This window comes from Varanus komodoensis, unplaced genomic scaffold (assembly GCF_004798865.1).
Source record: "Varanus komodoensis strain SLA01 unplaced genomic scaffold, ASM479886v1 scaffold7_1, whole genome shotgun sequence".
Classification (NCBI taxonomy): Eukaryota; Metazoa; Chordata; class Lepidosauria; order Squamata; family Varanidae; genus Varanus; species Varanus komodoensis.
In genome coordinates, this window is record NW_025336479.1 from 10,519,525 (window position 1) to 10,535,423 (window position 15,899).

Genomic DNA, 15,899 nt, shown 5'->3' on the forward strand with positions numbered 1-15,899 from the left:
CTGTGGCTTATTGCCAAGGTGGACTAGAATGACCTACAAACCTGCCCAATATTTGGAGGGTCTAGAGTGGAAGAAGTGGATGGGAAAGTTCCAGTGCATAAGCAGAATTTTGCTTGTGCCATGTTGGATGTAGTCCTAAGCAATCACATTCAAGTTGAAATTCAGTTTAGGAATGTCTGATAGTACTGTTTGAATAACACAGAATTTTTGATTTGATATATAGACAACTTAACTAGCTATATTTAACTTTAGCATATTGCTCTACTAGACATCTAGGAATTTCTCAGTAGATTTCAGAAGCATTCTCTTCCCCCAAGCCATCTACCACTATCCTTTTTATGTGGAGTACAAATGGCATTCTTTGCAGCTAAATCACTAAAACTGTGAAGTGCGAGTTTTGTATTGGAGGGAAAAAAGTCCAGGGAAAGGGACAATTCTACAGATACACATACAGAGTCACATTGTATCATTTTAGAAAAGTAAAATAGCTAGATTTATTTTAAAGCTCTAAATGATTTATCTTACTAAATTCAACATATTAGTGAAGGAAACAAAACTTTTAGCCAAAGGGTACTGACATTCAGTCAGCCTTTATGTTGTTTATTGAACTTAAAAGGATCCTTCGTAATGAAGTTACTTTTACCTGCCAGCCCTTATCTGCTGTCCTGTAGTATGGATAGTTTTTAGTTATGTGCGTATAAATTCCATTTAGTGTAAGTTGCTTATCAGGCGCCATCGTAATTGCTTGTACTATTAGTTGTGCATAGGAGTAAGGTGGCTTTGAGTCATCCTAAAAAAAAAAAAAGAGTATTTCCATAAGATGATGATCTTATTCTGTAAAAATTGAACAGCTATTGCATTATAATACTTAAGAAAGCATGAAAACATCCAATATTGCTGAAAAGTATTTCACTTCATTTCCTTTCTGAATCTTTTATTAGGTTTTGGCATCTTTACATTGCAGCATACAATCTTATTATATATTCAAAATCATATATTCATCAAGAAAGGGTGAAACCAAATATGCCTTGGTTTTGATTAAAAACATACAAAGCAGTTCACAACATAATCAGACCTTAATACTTACTATCCAATGCAGTAAGACAAATTTATAATTGTTGACTGGGGTGGTATTCTCTTGTTTTCCGCATATAATAGACATGGGTGTCAAGTAGAGAGGAAAAAAGCACCCATCTTGGTCATGTTCTTTGCAATTTTATGAATGTGATGGAAAAATGAATTAATATTGGATTTTGTATTAGAGGATACTCTTTTTCCTAGCATTCTGACTACAGAACGCTGTAACAGTCCAAGTTGTTCTGCATTCTGAGCTGCTGATTGTTTTCTATGTATTATTTTTACTTTTGCTTTTTCCAGCCACTACATTTCCATTAGTATAGTAGCAGACTCAAGAACCAATTTTACAGTATGGATTCTAATCAAAACTTACCTTTGGGCTATCTCCACCAGATGCTTCTTTGTCATTTTCTGACTGTGAATTGTCAGCCATTAGATGCAGGTCAGATGGTATTACACGGCCCATTTTGTACCCTGAAGAACCTGCACCACGAGGGCTAGATGGGCAGGAATTTGCAGCACTGTGGAACAAAGAGAAGAGTTGGTTATTCCATTATGGAATATATTGCCACCATGATGCATTATCTAACAGTTCTGGTTACATGACAAACTAGGCAATTAAGTCTTCACCATCATTTTCAGACACTTACTGGAAAAAAAATCAGTATCATAAATTTTAGCAGATGTAGGAAAAAACTCATACTGTAACTTCCTCCTCAATTATGAAGTTAGCAACAATTTAATGAACTTTCCCTGAAAGAACTGAACATACATGCATGTTTTTTAAGAGGACAACCTTTTAGCACCCAGTGTTTCACTTCCACATAAGAGTATCTCTGAAGATGAATGGGTGAGCCTTAAACAAATACATGAGCAGGAAGAGCCATATATTTATTCCACCTTAAAATCTAGAACATAGTAGCTGCTAAACTAAATGCACAAGTTATATAACTAGGCTATTTGATGTGATAGAATGAGCCTTCTCAACAGCAAAGAGTTGAAAGAATCATTGTGTCAAACAACTTTCTCTTACAGAAAGAGTATTTGAAAAATATCTGAAGGTATCATAACATTGAAGAGACAACCTCATTTTCTTGTTACCATAAGAATGGTGAAATCTTGGCTGGAGTCTCACATATTCTAGAGTAAATGATCCTTGCTGAGGTCAAGAAAATGTCTGAATCTATATGGAGTTTCTCAGAAACTGATAGGCTTCAATAAATGTTCCTGCTGTACTTGCCACAGCAAGCATGGCACCATACTCTGACAACCATGTCTTACACTTCATAGATTTATGAAGATTCAAATTTATGGTCATGATGGATGGTAGTGGCATTCTGCTTCAGGTGCAGATTTTTATAAATCTTTTGAAAATTATGGCCCACTGTGATAATGTCTAGTATACTTTCTGAGAAATTAAATATATGTAAACAGTGGCAGTTATATGAAAAAAGTCATTCTGTTTTGCTATTCCAAAATGAAGCAAATGGTAAGATGTTGTCAACCATATATTTATGTTACCTATTGTACCATCAGTAGCCCACTGTGACATCTTTGCCCAGCATTTTAGGGATAAATTCACTCAGATTTGCCACAAGCTGGACTCCACAGTCGACTTGGCTTTGGTCTGGTAAGTGTCCAGAGCACCATCTGGACCACTCTTATTGGATGAATTTCAATTGTTGTGGCCTGATGATGTGGACAAGGTGCTCGGACTAGGCCATCCTACTACTTGTTTGCTTGCCCTTGCCCCTTGTGGCTGCTCATCAGAGCCAAAAACAGGATATGCACATGGGTCCAGGAGGTCATCAATGCCTCTCTGAGGGAGGGCCAGGTCCCTCAGGCCTGTCCTGAAGAGGGTGTCTCTAGACCCAGAGATCACCGCCAACTATAGGCAGGTGCCCAATATCCTATTTTTGGCCAAGATGCTTGAGCAAGTAGTGGCCAGACAACTCCAGGCACTCTTGGAGGAAACTGACCATCTAGACCCATTTCAGTCTGGTTTCAGACCCAGCTGTGTAGCTGAAACTGCCATGGTCACTCTGTATGATGACCTGTGCAGGGAGATGGACAGGGGGAATGCATCCCTGTTGGTTCTCCTGGACCTTTCAGAGGCTTTCGATACCATCGACCATGGTACCCTTCTGGATAGGTTGGCTGGGTTAGGCGTTGGAGGCACTGCTTTGTGGTGGTTCCACTCCTATCTGACTGGTCAATTCCAGAAGGTGGTACTGGGGGATTATGGCTCTGCACCATAGCAGCTTTGCCATGGAGTTCTGCAGGGTTCCATTTTATCCCCCATGCTCTTCAACATCTACATGAAACCTCTGGGAGAGGTCATCCAAGGTTTTGGGCTGCAGGGTTATCAGTACACTGATGACACCCAGCTCTACCTCTCTTTCACATCTAGTCCAGGTGAGGCAGTGACAGTCCTTTATTGGTGTCTGGCTGAGGTAATGGGCTGCATGAGGGCCAAAAAACTGAGGCTCAATCCAGACAAGACAGAGGTCCTGCTGGTGGGAGGTTCAGTGTTCCATGCAAGTGTTCTGGATGGGGTTGCATTCCCTCTAAAGGACAGGGTGTGCATTTGGGATTGCTGCTCGAGCTAGACCTATCTCTGGAGCCCCAGGCGGTGGCAGTGGTGAGGAGCACTTTCCTTCGGCTTCACCTGATTTACTAACTGTGCCCTTACCTGGATGAGCAGTGCCTAGCAATGGTGACCCATGCTCTGGTAACTTCCCAATAGGACCACTGCAATGCACTCTATGTAGGGCTACCCCTGAAGACAGTCCAGATACTTCAATTGGTTCAGAATATAACTGCCAAGATAGTAACGGGGACCAACAGGTATTCTCATATAATGCCAGTCCTATAGCTTTTACACTGGCTGCCATTTGAAGTCTGGGTCCAATTTAAGGTGCTGGTAATGACCTATAAAGCCCTAAATGGCTTAGGTCCTGAATACCTAAAGGAGTGCCTTCTTCCCTATGTGTCCACCCATCCCTTGAGATCTGAGGCAGAGGTCCTTCTCTGGGAGCCCTCCTTGAAGTAGATTAGGAGGGTAGCTACCCAATGAAGGGCCTTTTTGAAGGTGGTGCCCCAACTCTGGAATTTCCTCCCCAGGGAGGTTTGCCTGGCGCTGTCAATTTATTCTTTTTGACATCAGGCAAAACCCTTTCTATTTTCCCATCACTTTAATGTTTAATTGATTGTTTTCTGGGTTTTATTATTGAGGCTGGATGCAGTGCCTTGTTTTGTTTTATATTTTTGGGTTTTGTCTTCTTCTTGTAAGCCATCCTGAGATGCTTGTAGTGGACAGCCTATTAAAGCATTTTTTAAATATTATATTACATTATATAAATTACATATATATAATGTATTCTTTGTGTGGATTGTCCAGTTAAGACTTAAAACGATTAAGACATAGTTTTTAATTTTTATAAGAGTATTCCTGCATATATTATGGTATAATATGAACTTTTTAATTTGTAGCTTGATACTCTTAACACAGAACATACAGTACTACCACTGAGCTAAAAATTACATGGAAAATACAACACTGTTGGTTCCTCCTTTGCCTACTTCATAGCAGCATAAAGAACAACATACAGAAGTTCTAGTCAGTTCTCCCATGAGCATGGTTACTTCTCTTGGGACAGCATGTTTATGTTTTGTTCAGATAGGAAAGGACATTTTTAGATGGTACATGAAGGAACTTTGTTTTGATACAAAGAAGTATCAAATAGAAAATGAATCCTTGTTTTTATATCAAGAAGCGCATCCTTTGGACTAATTAATGCAGAATATAAGTTAAATATCAACCCATTAACAAATTCAAACATATAAATATTATCAGAATTCCTGAGCATGTTTTACTGTGACCAAGCAATAAGTATCACATATTTAATATATTATGCATTAACACTTCCAAATATTACCAGCACATGTATAAGTTTAAAGAGTGCCTGTAAATATAAAACAGAGTGGTTGGTATTTTCCTCTTCCACCACCACCTCCAAGTCACATTGCCACTTGAGGGGCAACCATCAGGAGCGGCTTTTGAGGACATGTGAGAGTCTGCCATTGAAATGGGAAAGCTGCAACATCCAATTAACTGCACAGAAAGTTGCATGAATGGCCCTCTAAATCCTAGTCTATTTTCAAGCTGTTTTCAAAGTAGCTACTGACACCCATTTTAATGCTGCATACTGTTAAAGAGCTACAACATCAAAGTAATCCTGAAACACTGATATTTATAGAAATATTTATCATTTGTTATTTGGTATTCTAGAAAAAGAGTGCCTAGTTTTAAACAAGCTCCACACAATTTTCATTGAACATACCGCTGAAAACAAAGCATGGGATTCCAAACAAAGTGGTATTTTAATTCAGTGCTTTACTTTTTAATTTTAATTTTGTTAAAATAACAGCAATTAAAATGTTTTAGGTCTTAAGCATAACTACTCTGAGAAACTTAGTTGCCTACATTGTTTATTTTCCATATATTTGGGTGAATGTTTAAATGATTTTACTGAATTGCAATTAGAAACCTAGTCAACCTAAATTAGAGATGCAGACATCTCACTATTCACCCCAAACAGCGTTACTTCTTTAAAAGAAATCCAAGAGAATGCTCACAAAGAAGCGCTATCTTGCAAGCATTACCTCTGAGCACCTAACTCCTCTTCTGCCTTACAGTTCTTACAAAGCTTAACCCTGGCAGTAGAGGCAGTAAAAAAGACAAAAGCAGTAAAAGGTGCCAGTTTCTAGCAATGCCACTCATATTAGAGACTGCCCTGTGACAAAAGCTCAGACCAGTCTCAAGTGAGAGAAGATGCTTTGGGCACCAGGGTACTAACTCACCAGCTTGCAGCAGGCTACTACCTTGACTGCAGTCACCCTAATCACCTTCACAAGTAACTCCTCAGCTGAGTCTACGTGTGAGCACTTCTGATGCTTGTGGCATCCTAATTTAAATACATAATCAAGAAGGTCACTACTATGCCCAAGGGGCTACCTCCCATTTTACGTTTAAGAGCAACTATGAACTCTCAGAACATTTTCAAGTCAGAAGCAGAGAATCTCCAAAACATGAACATACACAGTATGTTACAGTATAACAAAATATATTATAGATTTGTGCTTGTCTTCTGATACTACCTTTATATTGCCTTGGAGATCTTAACTGACTATTCCCTAGCACTGGGAATTACCACTAATTTGAATTTGAAGACAAATGATTACAGTGGTCTACAGATTTTAGGAAATTATCGGCTTCCAAGATAAAATGTGCTAATTTTTACATATTTTGATTAGATGAATTAGAAAACAGTTGATAAAGGTGCTGGTTGGCCAAAGTTTTCAAGATATTTCACAATAAAGATTTATGCACAGGTGAGTATATTTGCCTACAAGGGAGGGAGTTGTCTGATGATTATGATGCCTCGTAACTTTTCGATGAAGTACAGTAGAACAATGAAAATGGTACCACATGGAAGTGTATAAATTTATCTTCACTTTGAGACTAAAGATTATTACCTAACGGTAATTTATTGTTCCTTTATTGCAAGGTACATTTGTCTTGGTCAGATCTATGCATCTGGTGGCTTGTGAAAGTGTCATTGCCTAACATTTCCAAGGAAAAGTCATGTGATACTTTCCCTCAGAAGCCAAGATGTGTTGAAACTGTGTAAACAACGCAAATAACTTCTGCTACATTTGTGGTGAGGTTACATTTGCATCTTGAAAGTGCAGTATGACGGCAGTGATAAAAAAGGCATACCACCTATATTTTGGATACGTGGAACACGTGGAAAATTTGTTTAGGTCCTATAAAGCACTTGGTACAAACATATCACTGAAAATTCCTTTATTACACTCGCATTTAGACTCTTTCCCTTTGAACTGTGAAGCAGTGAGTGATAAGCATGGGCAGAGATTCCACCAGGATATCTCAGGCATGAAAAAAAGATACTAAGGAAATTGGAGTCTGTCCATGCTTGCCGATTACTGCTGGAATGTCTCCAGAGATGATCCTTCTGCAGTTCAAAAGAGAAAAGCCAAAAAGCACAGTTTAGATACTGAATAAAGCTGGAACGTTGTCATTTAATCTAATGTTAGAGCTTGTCAGTATTTCATGCAAAAAGCATGAAACTGTTACATGAAAAACCAATAAATGAATGGAAAGTTATGTTATTGGTATCAATAAAAAGATAAATTTATAATGATTGGTGTGGCACTATTCTCATTGCTATAGCACATTTTGCAGAAAAGTTATGGAGCATAATCACACATCCTGCTCATAATTTTGAATTATTTTGATGCAATTTTGACCTGAAGCTGTATCTTGGAAACTGGAGTCAATTAATACTCAGGACTTAATTTTCCTTTATTAGTGACCCAATTCATGTAAAATTTAGCAACTTTCATTTCCAGGGCTTTTTCCTTGTAGACCAGTGTCAGCTGATTTTTAAAAGATCAAGACTTACGTGTGATTATATTGATAAATCACTTCAATCATGAATCTCAAACAAGATATTTATAAGATTAACTGGAATGTGGTAATCAGCCATTAATTTAATTGCATGAACACTCTATCTTTGATCATTCCCACAATCTGCATAAAATCAGGTAGTAGGTTACCACAAAGCCAGTATTTAACTTGGCTCTTACATGTCCCCAGTAATCCCAGTAATAGAAAATGTTAGCTTACACAATAATTAGAACTATACAACTGCTACATGCCACAACCTAGATACAAGAGAAACACACCCTTCTCTTTAAATGCATGTTTACTCCAATCATGCATGAAGGGGTCCATTTTGAGGGACAAGATGGACATATGAGTGGAGTTCCTGAACCCACCCAACTTCACTTTACCACCCTGCTGCCCCCAACTTAGGAAGAGTCTTGTGTATCTTAATTTCATTTCTCTCTCACTCTTAATACTGGACAATCACAGACCAACTCTATACATAACTGAGGCAAATCTATATTGAAGAAGATGAATCTCTACCATCACTTCCGGTTTGACCCTTAATGATTGCTGATATTTCAAATTTAAAACTATACCAGTAGATTAAGTGACCACAGAGAAATTATTATGAGCCATCCTGAGATGCTATGCATAAGGGATGGCATATAAAAGTATTTAAATAAATAAATAAAATACTCCTAAACGGGGCTAAGCTGCAAATTCAGTTGCACAATTGAAAATTTTAGAGGAAGTATGGTTTAGTACAGGCAGTCTCTAGGTTGTGAATGCCAAGTTATGAACATCCATACTTATGAATGAACTACCATGAAGCCTATTAATTAAATATTTGAGTTAAAGACAAACAGTTCATAGTAATGAATGACGGAATTTTTGGAGTGTTGTGGCCTACTAAGGAAAAGCATAATCACCACAGAGAGGGAGGAAACAAAAGGGGAGGAGGGAGGCTTCTGAAGTATACCTTCTTCCCCCACCCATCCAGAGAAGGAAATCCCTCCAACATTTCCTTGGTGCAAAGATGCAGCACTAGTGAGTGAAAGGGGGTGGGGTAAAGAATAAGAACATAAGAATGTAATAAATGAAGAAGAGGAGCCCTGCTGGATCAGCCCAAGGTCTGAGGGAAGAGCAATCCAGTACATGTATAGTCAACAGTATTAACAGTTAAGGTTTGCGAGGGGGGCTAGAAATAGTCACAGATTTTTCACTTTTGTGAGGGTTCTGTGCCCTAACACCTGTGAATGTGAAGGACTGACTGTATATAGAAGTTTCTTAAGTGTTTTATATGCACAGGAAGGTAAAATATATACATATACTGAGACAAACATTTGTCTTACACATGCTAAATACGAGCATGTAATGTGAACTGACTTACATACAAATTTAAAGGCATCATCACAAAAGACATTATTATTTGTAAACTGGGAACTGCCTGTATTACATTCTGTACTCCTATATTAATCCTGCATGCAGCATCACAAAGTCTAAATACCTGATGGTTCCTGTGGGAGATGGAAGAGGGCTGATCAGGTGAGCCATGTTGTCTGGAATGTTTATCGTTAGGGGAGAGATCTGGGGTTGTACAGGTTTCACTGGGGATTGCGGGGATTCCTGTTTCTCTCTCTTTTCATTGGATAAAGCTGTAAATGTTATCTTGATGTTTGTGCTGGGAAACCTGAATGTACATCTGAAAAGAAAAAACAAAACATACTTATTAACTGGAAGAATATACAATTTTATTTGCATAATTTCATCAACACTATTACTCAAATGAAAAACTGAATTTAAAGTATTGTTTATAATTGCAGCAAAGTGTAAAATAATACTAAATAAATCTAAATACATGGCTAAAGAATCCAAATGCACGCTGTCATAGAAGTAGGATAGAATCATGAAGGGCTGCTTATTAATCAGAATATCTGAAATAACATGTTAAGCAACTATTCATGTTATTGGATATAAGGGGTAGATTAAAAACTCAAAAACTCCAGCTTCAATTTTTGAGAGTTATGGTCTGATCTTTTATTTTTGAAGGAAATTTTAAAATATGATCACAATCTATATAACTTGTTCCAATCCACCAAGCTTGGATTTCTTTGATAACAATAGCTTGCCTTTGCAGCAATATTGATCAAACACTCAATCATTATTGCTACAGAAAAGTAAATGAAAGTGAAAACTTCATTCCTGATACATTTTGAAAGTTGATCTATTAATCAACTATTGATCAATCAATCGATTAATCAAATCATAATTATTTTGTTTCAATATGATATTTCCAGAGTATAGTGTAGATCTAAGAAAGGATGCAGTACAGAACAATCAACACAATCTATGGAGTACAATCCCAAGGAAAAATGGCTGAGGCCATTCATTTGTGTGAAGTAGGAAAAACATCAAATTTTCATGTCATGAATCCTACAGAAAACATCTTCTCCCTCTAGAACTCTGGGTCAGCCAATGAAACTGAGTTGCTTCAGCAGAGATAAAACAAAGAGTTTATTCACGTGTTGTATGAATAACCTGTGGATGTCATTTCACAAGGTGTGGTGATAGCCACTGTCTTAGATGGCTTTAAAAGGGAATTACACAAATTCATGGAAGGTACACCTATAAATGATAGCTAAATGGAATCTCCAGTTTCAGAGACACTATACCAGATACAAGGGTAACTTCTTGTTGTTTAAGCTGGTTTTTGAGCTTCTTAGAGGCATCTAATTCTCCACTGCTGGAAGCAGAATGCCAGGCTACATGAACCTTTGGGCTGCAATTTTCAGTCCTCCATTTATTTGGTACAATATGTATTTTCTGTAATTTAACTGTTGCACAATTTTAGTTTACATCAATTTTTTGATGTAAACAACACAAAGTCACTCTGGTCAACAGCAACTAACACCAGCTTTAGCCCATTCCAGGAAACATTCTTCACTTACAAGTACAAATCTCACTGTGCTTTGCAGTGTTAAACCATGTAAAATTTAAACCTTCAAGACTTAATACAGAAAAAAGAGTCCTAAAGAAGCCAAATACACAGCATCTTTGCACAGACTAAAAGGAAGTTTGAAAGAAATCTGCCTGCAGGCAGCAGTTACTGTAGAAACCAAGCTCTTCATAGTTTTTTCTCCAAGCAGAAGACACAAAAGAACTGGAAAGCAGGGATTGATGGGAAGCAGCTTATAAAGCTTCTTGTCACATCAGCTGCAGGAAAACCAGACACTAATTCATGAAAACTACCTATGTAATGCTTTTGGAATTTGAGGCTCTATCGTTTGTGAGTACAAAAGAAACTCTGCCTATGGAAACACTGCCCTTTAAGTATTTGGCATCCTTCAGCACAAAGGCTAAACACACAGACTGATTGTGTGGTCTTTAAATTCATCTTCAGCCTTCAGAACATGAATGAATATAATTTGTCTGGAAGAAGACTACATGTCTACACTTGCTTCAGATTTACAAATGTCTGTTTCAGCATCTTATACATCTTTATATTACTTTGATATAATACAAAAGTTCCTCTTCAATCAAGTCTCTCCTTTAACTTTTCTAAGCTTTTCCTTGTGTTAAATTGGTTCAGCCTTGAAGCAGAAGAAATAGGGATTTTTCCTTCTATAAAAGTGATATAACTCTGTCTTTCTAAATGGGAGTCCCAATACCACCAACAAAAAATGTGTTGATGTACCTAGTCACTTGAGAATCTCTAATTTTTCTATGTGCAGGAAGGAAGGTTAGAGTTTCTCTGGTGCAGCCACAGAGATAATGAACTTGTGAACTAAGCAGATTTCAAGCTACCAATTTAAAGGTTCCAAAGAACACTTACATTTTAAAAAGCCAACCTTTATGCTGTCAGGAGTTATATCCATTGATACCAAAAAGGAGGAAAGATAACAAAACCTTTTCAGAAATGAGAAGGAAAGAAGCAAACTAACACTGTCACCTGGAAACTGAGTTCAGTCCATATGCTACAGACGAAGCAGCAAGTGTCACAGAAAAGTTTGGTGGGCATAAGCAAACATGAGCACTGAGGCCAGATGTTCATAAGGAACAAAACTGGAAGATGCACCATATTAGTAAGGATGTACTGTATATTTTCTACTCACAGTTCTTAAGAACTGCAAATGATCATACCATTGAACTGAGCTCAATCTGTTTGTGATCCTGGTTTTCTCACAGGATTTACTGCCACACCAACAGCATACAGTAGTACCTCATTTTGTTTCTGCTTATGCTATCAACACAAGATAGGCTTGAAAAATAAGTATTAACCAGAAATAACTTATCCAAGTAATCTCAATTTTCAACTAAGCTTAGTTCCATTTTTGCCTGTGTTGTACATAATACTAAGTCATGGATTATGTTAACCATGGTTTGACTATGAGCTCTCCCACAAACAACCTGTCAGGATCTAGGCTGCTCTGAAGTGGCCAGAACCAGAATGCCCACCTCAGTATTTGCAGGATTGGTCCCAGGGACTCTGGCACAACCAAGCAAATTGGATTTGTTTGTCCCATTGCTTTTCTCCCCACTTCATGTCTGTTTCCTTCTGATATCCCAAACACCTTCTCACTGCTGTAGAACTGAAATGGCTTCATTATATTATCCATTTCCTTACCAAAGGGCAACTGAAGAAATCTTCATTAATCTCTTCAGAACCACTTTCATACTACCCAAGGAATTTGCCCTCCACCACCAGGAGCCTTGACATCACAAACAGGTCTTTACCACTATAGCAACACTGAAAGGAAGGGATTTCTCCCAGTTCTGAAAGACTGATTACAGAATCAGCTGTGGATTTCTAAGCAAGTCTATAGAATACACATATACCTGTCTTTTCAGGGATGTGTAAAATGACATGCCTTTTCAGGGACGTGCCAGCTCATATTGTTCCTGTGCCATTCCCACGAGCTTTTTGGAACTTTGCCATATGTAGCAATTCTCTGGGAAACCTTCAGGAAAGTTATATAAACTGCCCCCCCCCCCAACAATACACAATATCCAGAGTTTGCTCCATCCCAGCCTTATGTGTCTGGGAAAATCTTCTTTCTCTACCTGGAGGAAAGGAAAAACTCTGTACCCACCACCAGAAAAAGTCTATAATGACCAACCACAGATAAGAGCTTTGAGGACCTGAGGTTACTAGAGCACCTAGTTTTTCACTCAAATAAGCCACTCATTCCAGTACTCACAGTCAATTATCCATAGGTGGCAGCAACTATGGAGGATTAGCGTGGTCAAACTTAGATTGGTTTCCTTGTGCATTACCTTTAAGTAAATGGTGACAATATCATTTGAGTGGAAACTGTCCCCTCTCTGTCTGAAATGGCCCACATCCTTGAAATCAATGACTATAAAGCAGTTGCCTATGCATAGAAGTAGCAAGATGGAATTCAATATGGTCATTCGGAATTTCTTGGAAGTGATATAGGAGTTGGTTTCCCAGAGGTCTGGGATCAACTGAAGACCTCCATCCTTTCTGGAACCCATGAAGTAGCAGGAATAGAAGCTCTTCTCTATCAAGTGATATGGGATCCACAGGAAGCCCCCTCCCCCTTTTAGAAGCATACACAGTTCCAACTACAGGACTTCTAACAGAGCCATGTAGTAGATACCCCACCCCTCCAAAAAAGAGGAAGTGACAGAATCTGAGGCAGTTCCAGGGCTCCCTTAGATACCCCTTCACAATCAAATGAAAGGTTTTCATTTCTCAAGCAAGCCTCCTTCTACAGTCCCAATAATGTCAGCCATGCATGCCACTGCAGCACTATTGCTCCCACCACTGCTTTTGCATCATAGTTCACATGGTGGCAGAAAATTATATTTTTTTGCCAGAAGTATCTCAAAGCCTCAGCTTGGAAGACTAAAGTTAATTCACACTGGTTTTCAGGAAGGTAGCTGCATAATGTCATTTCTTTCCATAAGAAGAGCAGGCATTAAGAAATTTTAGGCTAGTAGTTAGCCACCATTAGGGCTAAAGTCACTGAAGAATAATGTTGGTCATAAGGTCTAGCCTGCAACCTTCCCTGTCCATCAATCATACAAACAGCCTTCTGATGACTCTGACAAGTGAGTATGACAAGATATAGGAAAACTTTTTTATTTGCACCTCATGCATATTCTCTAGATCATGAGATGCTGGCATCACTGAGGCCAGAGCTTTCCACAAATGCTGGATGGTATACAATGAAGTAAGGAAGTATGGAAACACAACTGACATAGTCATTTCCCTGCATACCGCATCAAAACCTGGGTCCTTGATTTTTGGCACTGGCTGTTAGGTTTAGCAGCCACAGGACTGGGCCATCCTCAAGGCTTGGTCAGAGAAGGAACACATGCCCTTGGCTGGTAAAACAGGGTCTTGACTTCCCACTGTGGCATGGGGACACAAAACTGATGGTGCTTGTGATGAAGTGTATCAGATTCTCACTTGAAATCAAGTATATCAAATTGATGATCTCTATCAACAGATGAGTGCAATAAAACCTGTGGTGTCACAGGCAATGATGGAGCCGGGGACCAAAAGAGGTGGAGATGGAGGCATCAATCAATTGCAGAAGAGGAGGCTGATCAACCTACAATTGTCATTGGATCCAAGGAGGACATAGCCACTACAGTGCTACTCCCTGCCATATAACTATGTGAGTTACATTTCCTAATTAAAAATATGGTTGCCAACTTCCTATAGAAGGGCATGATGTGTGGTTCCATTCTATACTGATTTTTTATGGCAATCTCTTTGAATTTTTTCTTCAAGGCTTTTATTTTCTCCCCACACTGGGCAATAGGACATCAGTAGCCCCTCAAGCCAATATCTTCATGAATGTTAGGGCAGCCTCAATCCAAAATTTGTTTTGGAAGTTTGGATTCCTTTAGGCTCCCCTCAGAGATCAATGAAGACGTCTCACCTCATTAGTCCAGAATTTGGCCTGTAAGCTCTATACTGCCATTCCTTTGAAAAAGACACTTAAGAGTCTAGAGGGTCCGCAGACCCATCTACAAAAACAGAACACTGCTTTCAGGAAAAAAAGTTCCAAATAGGCTATCTCATCTTCTCCAAATGTCTACCGCCACTGGGCATTCAGTTGCTTGGCTCATTTGTAACTTTTCTAAAGAAAGAGGGGTGGCACATTTGTTTTATGATGGAGTTGGGAATGAACTATCTTCACCAAACTTTCAGCATCATGAAACAAGACTAAGTTTGCAGATCAGTGCTGACTGGCCTCCAGGGGACGAGTCAGAGGTGATAAGAACACATAGCAACAGGGAAATATCTCTGAGGGGTCACTGTTTGGTCAATTAGATACTTTTCTTGCTCTCTTTGGCTGGAAAGATCTCTCCATCCATGTATTATAATGAACAAGATAGGTCAGGCTCTGCAACTAGAGTGCTTCTGTTCAAAATTCAAGCCATTCTAGGGTCTTTCTCCAAGAGCGTGGCAATTCTGGTGAGTGGAGTGAACGCACTGATACTCAGTCCCAGCTACATTAAACCTTTGCATTTCACCATTAAAGTATACTTTTGACATCTATATGTGAAAACATTTTAAAATAACGCAGGACTCCCGTATGTGAGGCGATTGGTTCCAAGCCCCTGCCCAGCGGATGCCTAAAATTGTGGATAATAGGGAACACTATATACTGTACATATACATTTCATTTTTCTCAATTTCACTGATATTAGATTCGTTCTTACCATACATCCTAGCAACCTCAGCATGCAATTTTTTCTTTCCCTATCAAATCAAGAATTTTCACTTGAAGGAAGCACTTTACAACTGCTCTTTTAGGCTGAGATCAACTGCACTTAAGTGAAAATTCAGTAACTGACCCAGCAGATACAGGGGTCCTTCTGTAGCTTCACCTTGTGAATCAGGAAATAACCTAACCAGACAGTAAGACAGTTTATTTGATCCATTTTAGTACTATGTATCTCTTCCTCCCTCCTTGTCCAGCGACTCCATTCCATTCCCCCTTCAACCCAGTATTTTTCCCCCTTCAGTCTGTTAACATTCTGTACCACAGAGTTATCATTGTGCTATTTTTGGGATTCCCACCTTTATATTTTTTCTATTAATATTTTCTGAACTCTTGCAAATTGCACTGTAACACTGAGTCTAGTAATACCTCCCTTTTATGCATGAGTGATGCAGTTTTGGCCAACATTTGCTCGCAAGACTTGAATCAGTATTAAAAGGAATGGTTTTATTTATAGCAGAAAAACTAAACTGAGGCTATGTTTATTAACTCAGACACGTACTGGCAGAACAAAGCAAGACTGTGCTAACAAAGGCTGTGCATGCTATATCCCACTGAAGTAACAACGTCTACTCAGACACAGC

The 15,899-nt window shown here is 38.7% G+C and overlaps 1 protein-coding gene across 1 annotated transcript in view; it reads right to left on the reverse strand.

Annotated features, from left to right (window-relative positions):
• FOXK2 (forkhead box K2) overlaps positions 1-15,899 on the reverse strand; it is a 58,628-nt gene that overhangs the window by 23,898 nt on the left and 18,831 nt on the right. Inside the window, exons 2-4 of the mRNA XM_044453549.1 lie at positions 9,060-9,254; positions 1,451-1,598; positions 644-790 (exon numbers count right to left, since the gene is read on the reverse strand). Of these exons, the coding sequence (XP_044309484.1) occupies positions 644-790; positions 1,451-1,598; positions 9,060-9,254 (490 nt within the window). The remainder of the gene's footprint in view (positions 1-643; positions 791-1,450; positions 1,599-9,059; positions 9,255-15,899) is intronic.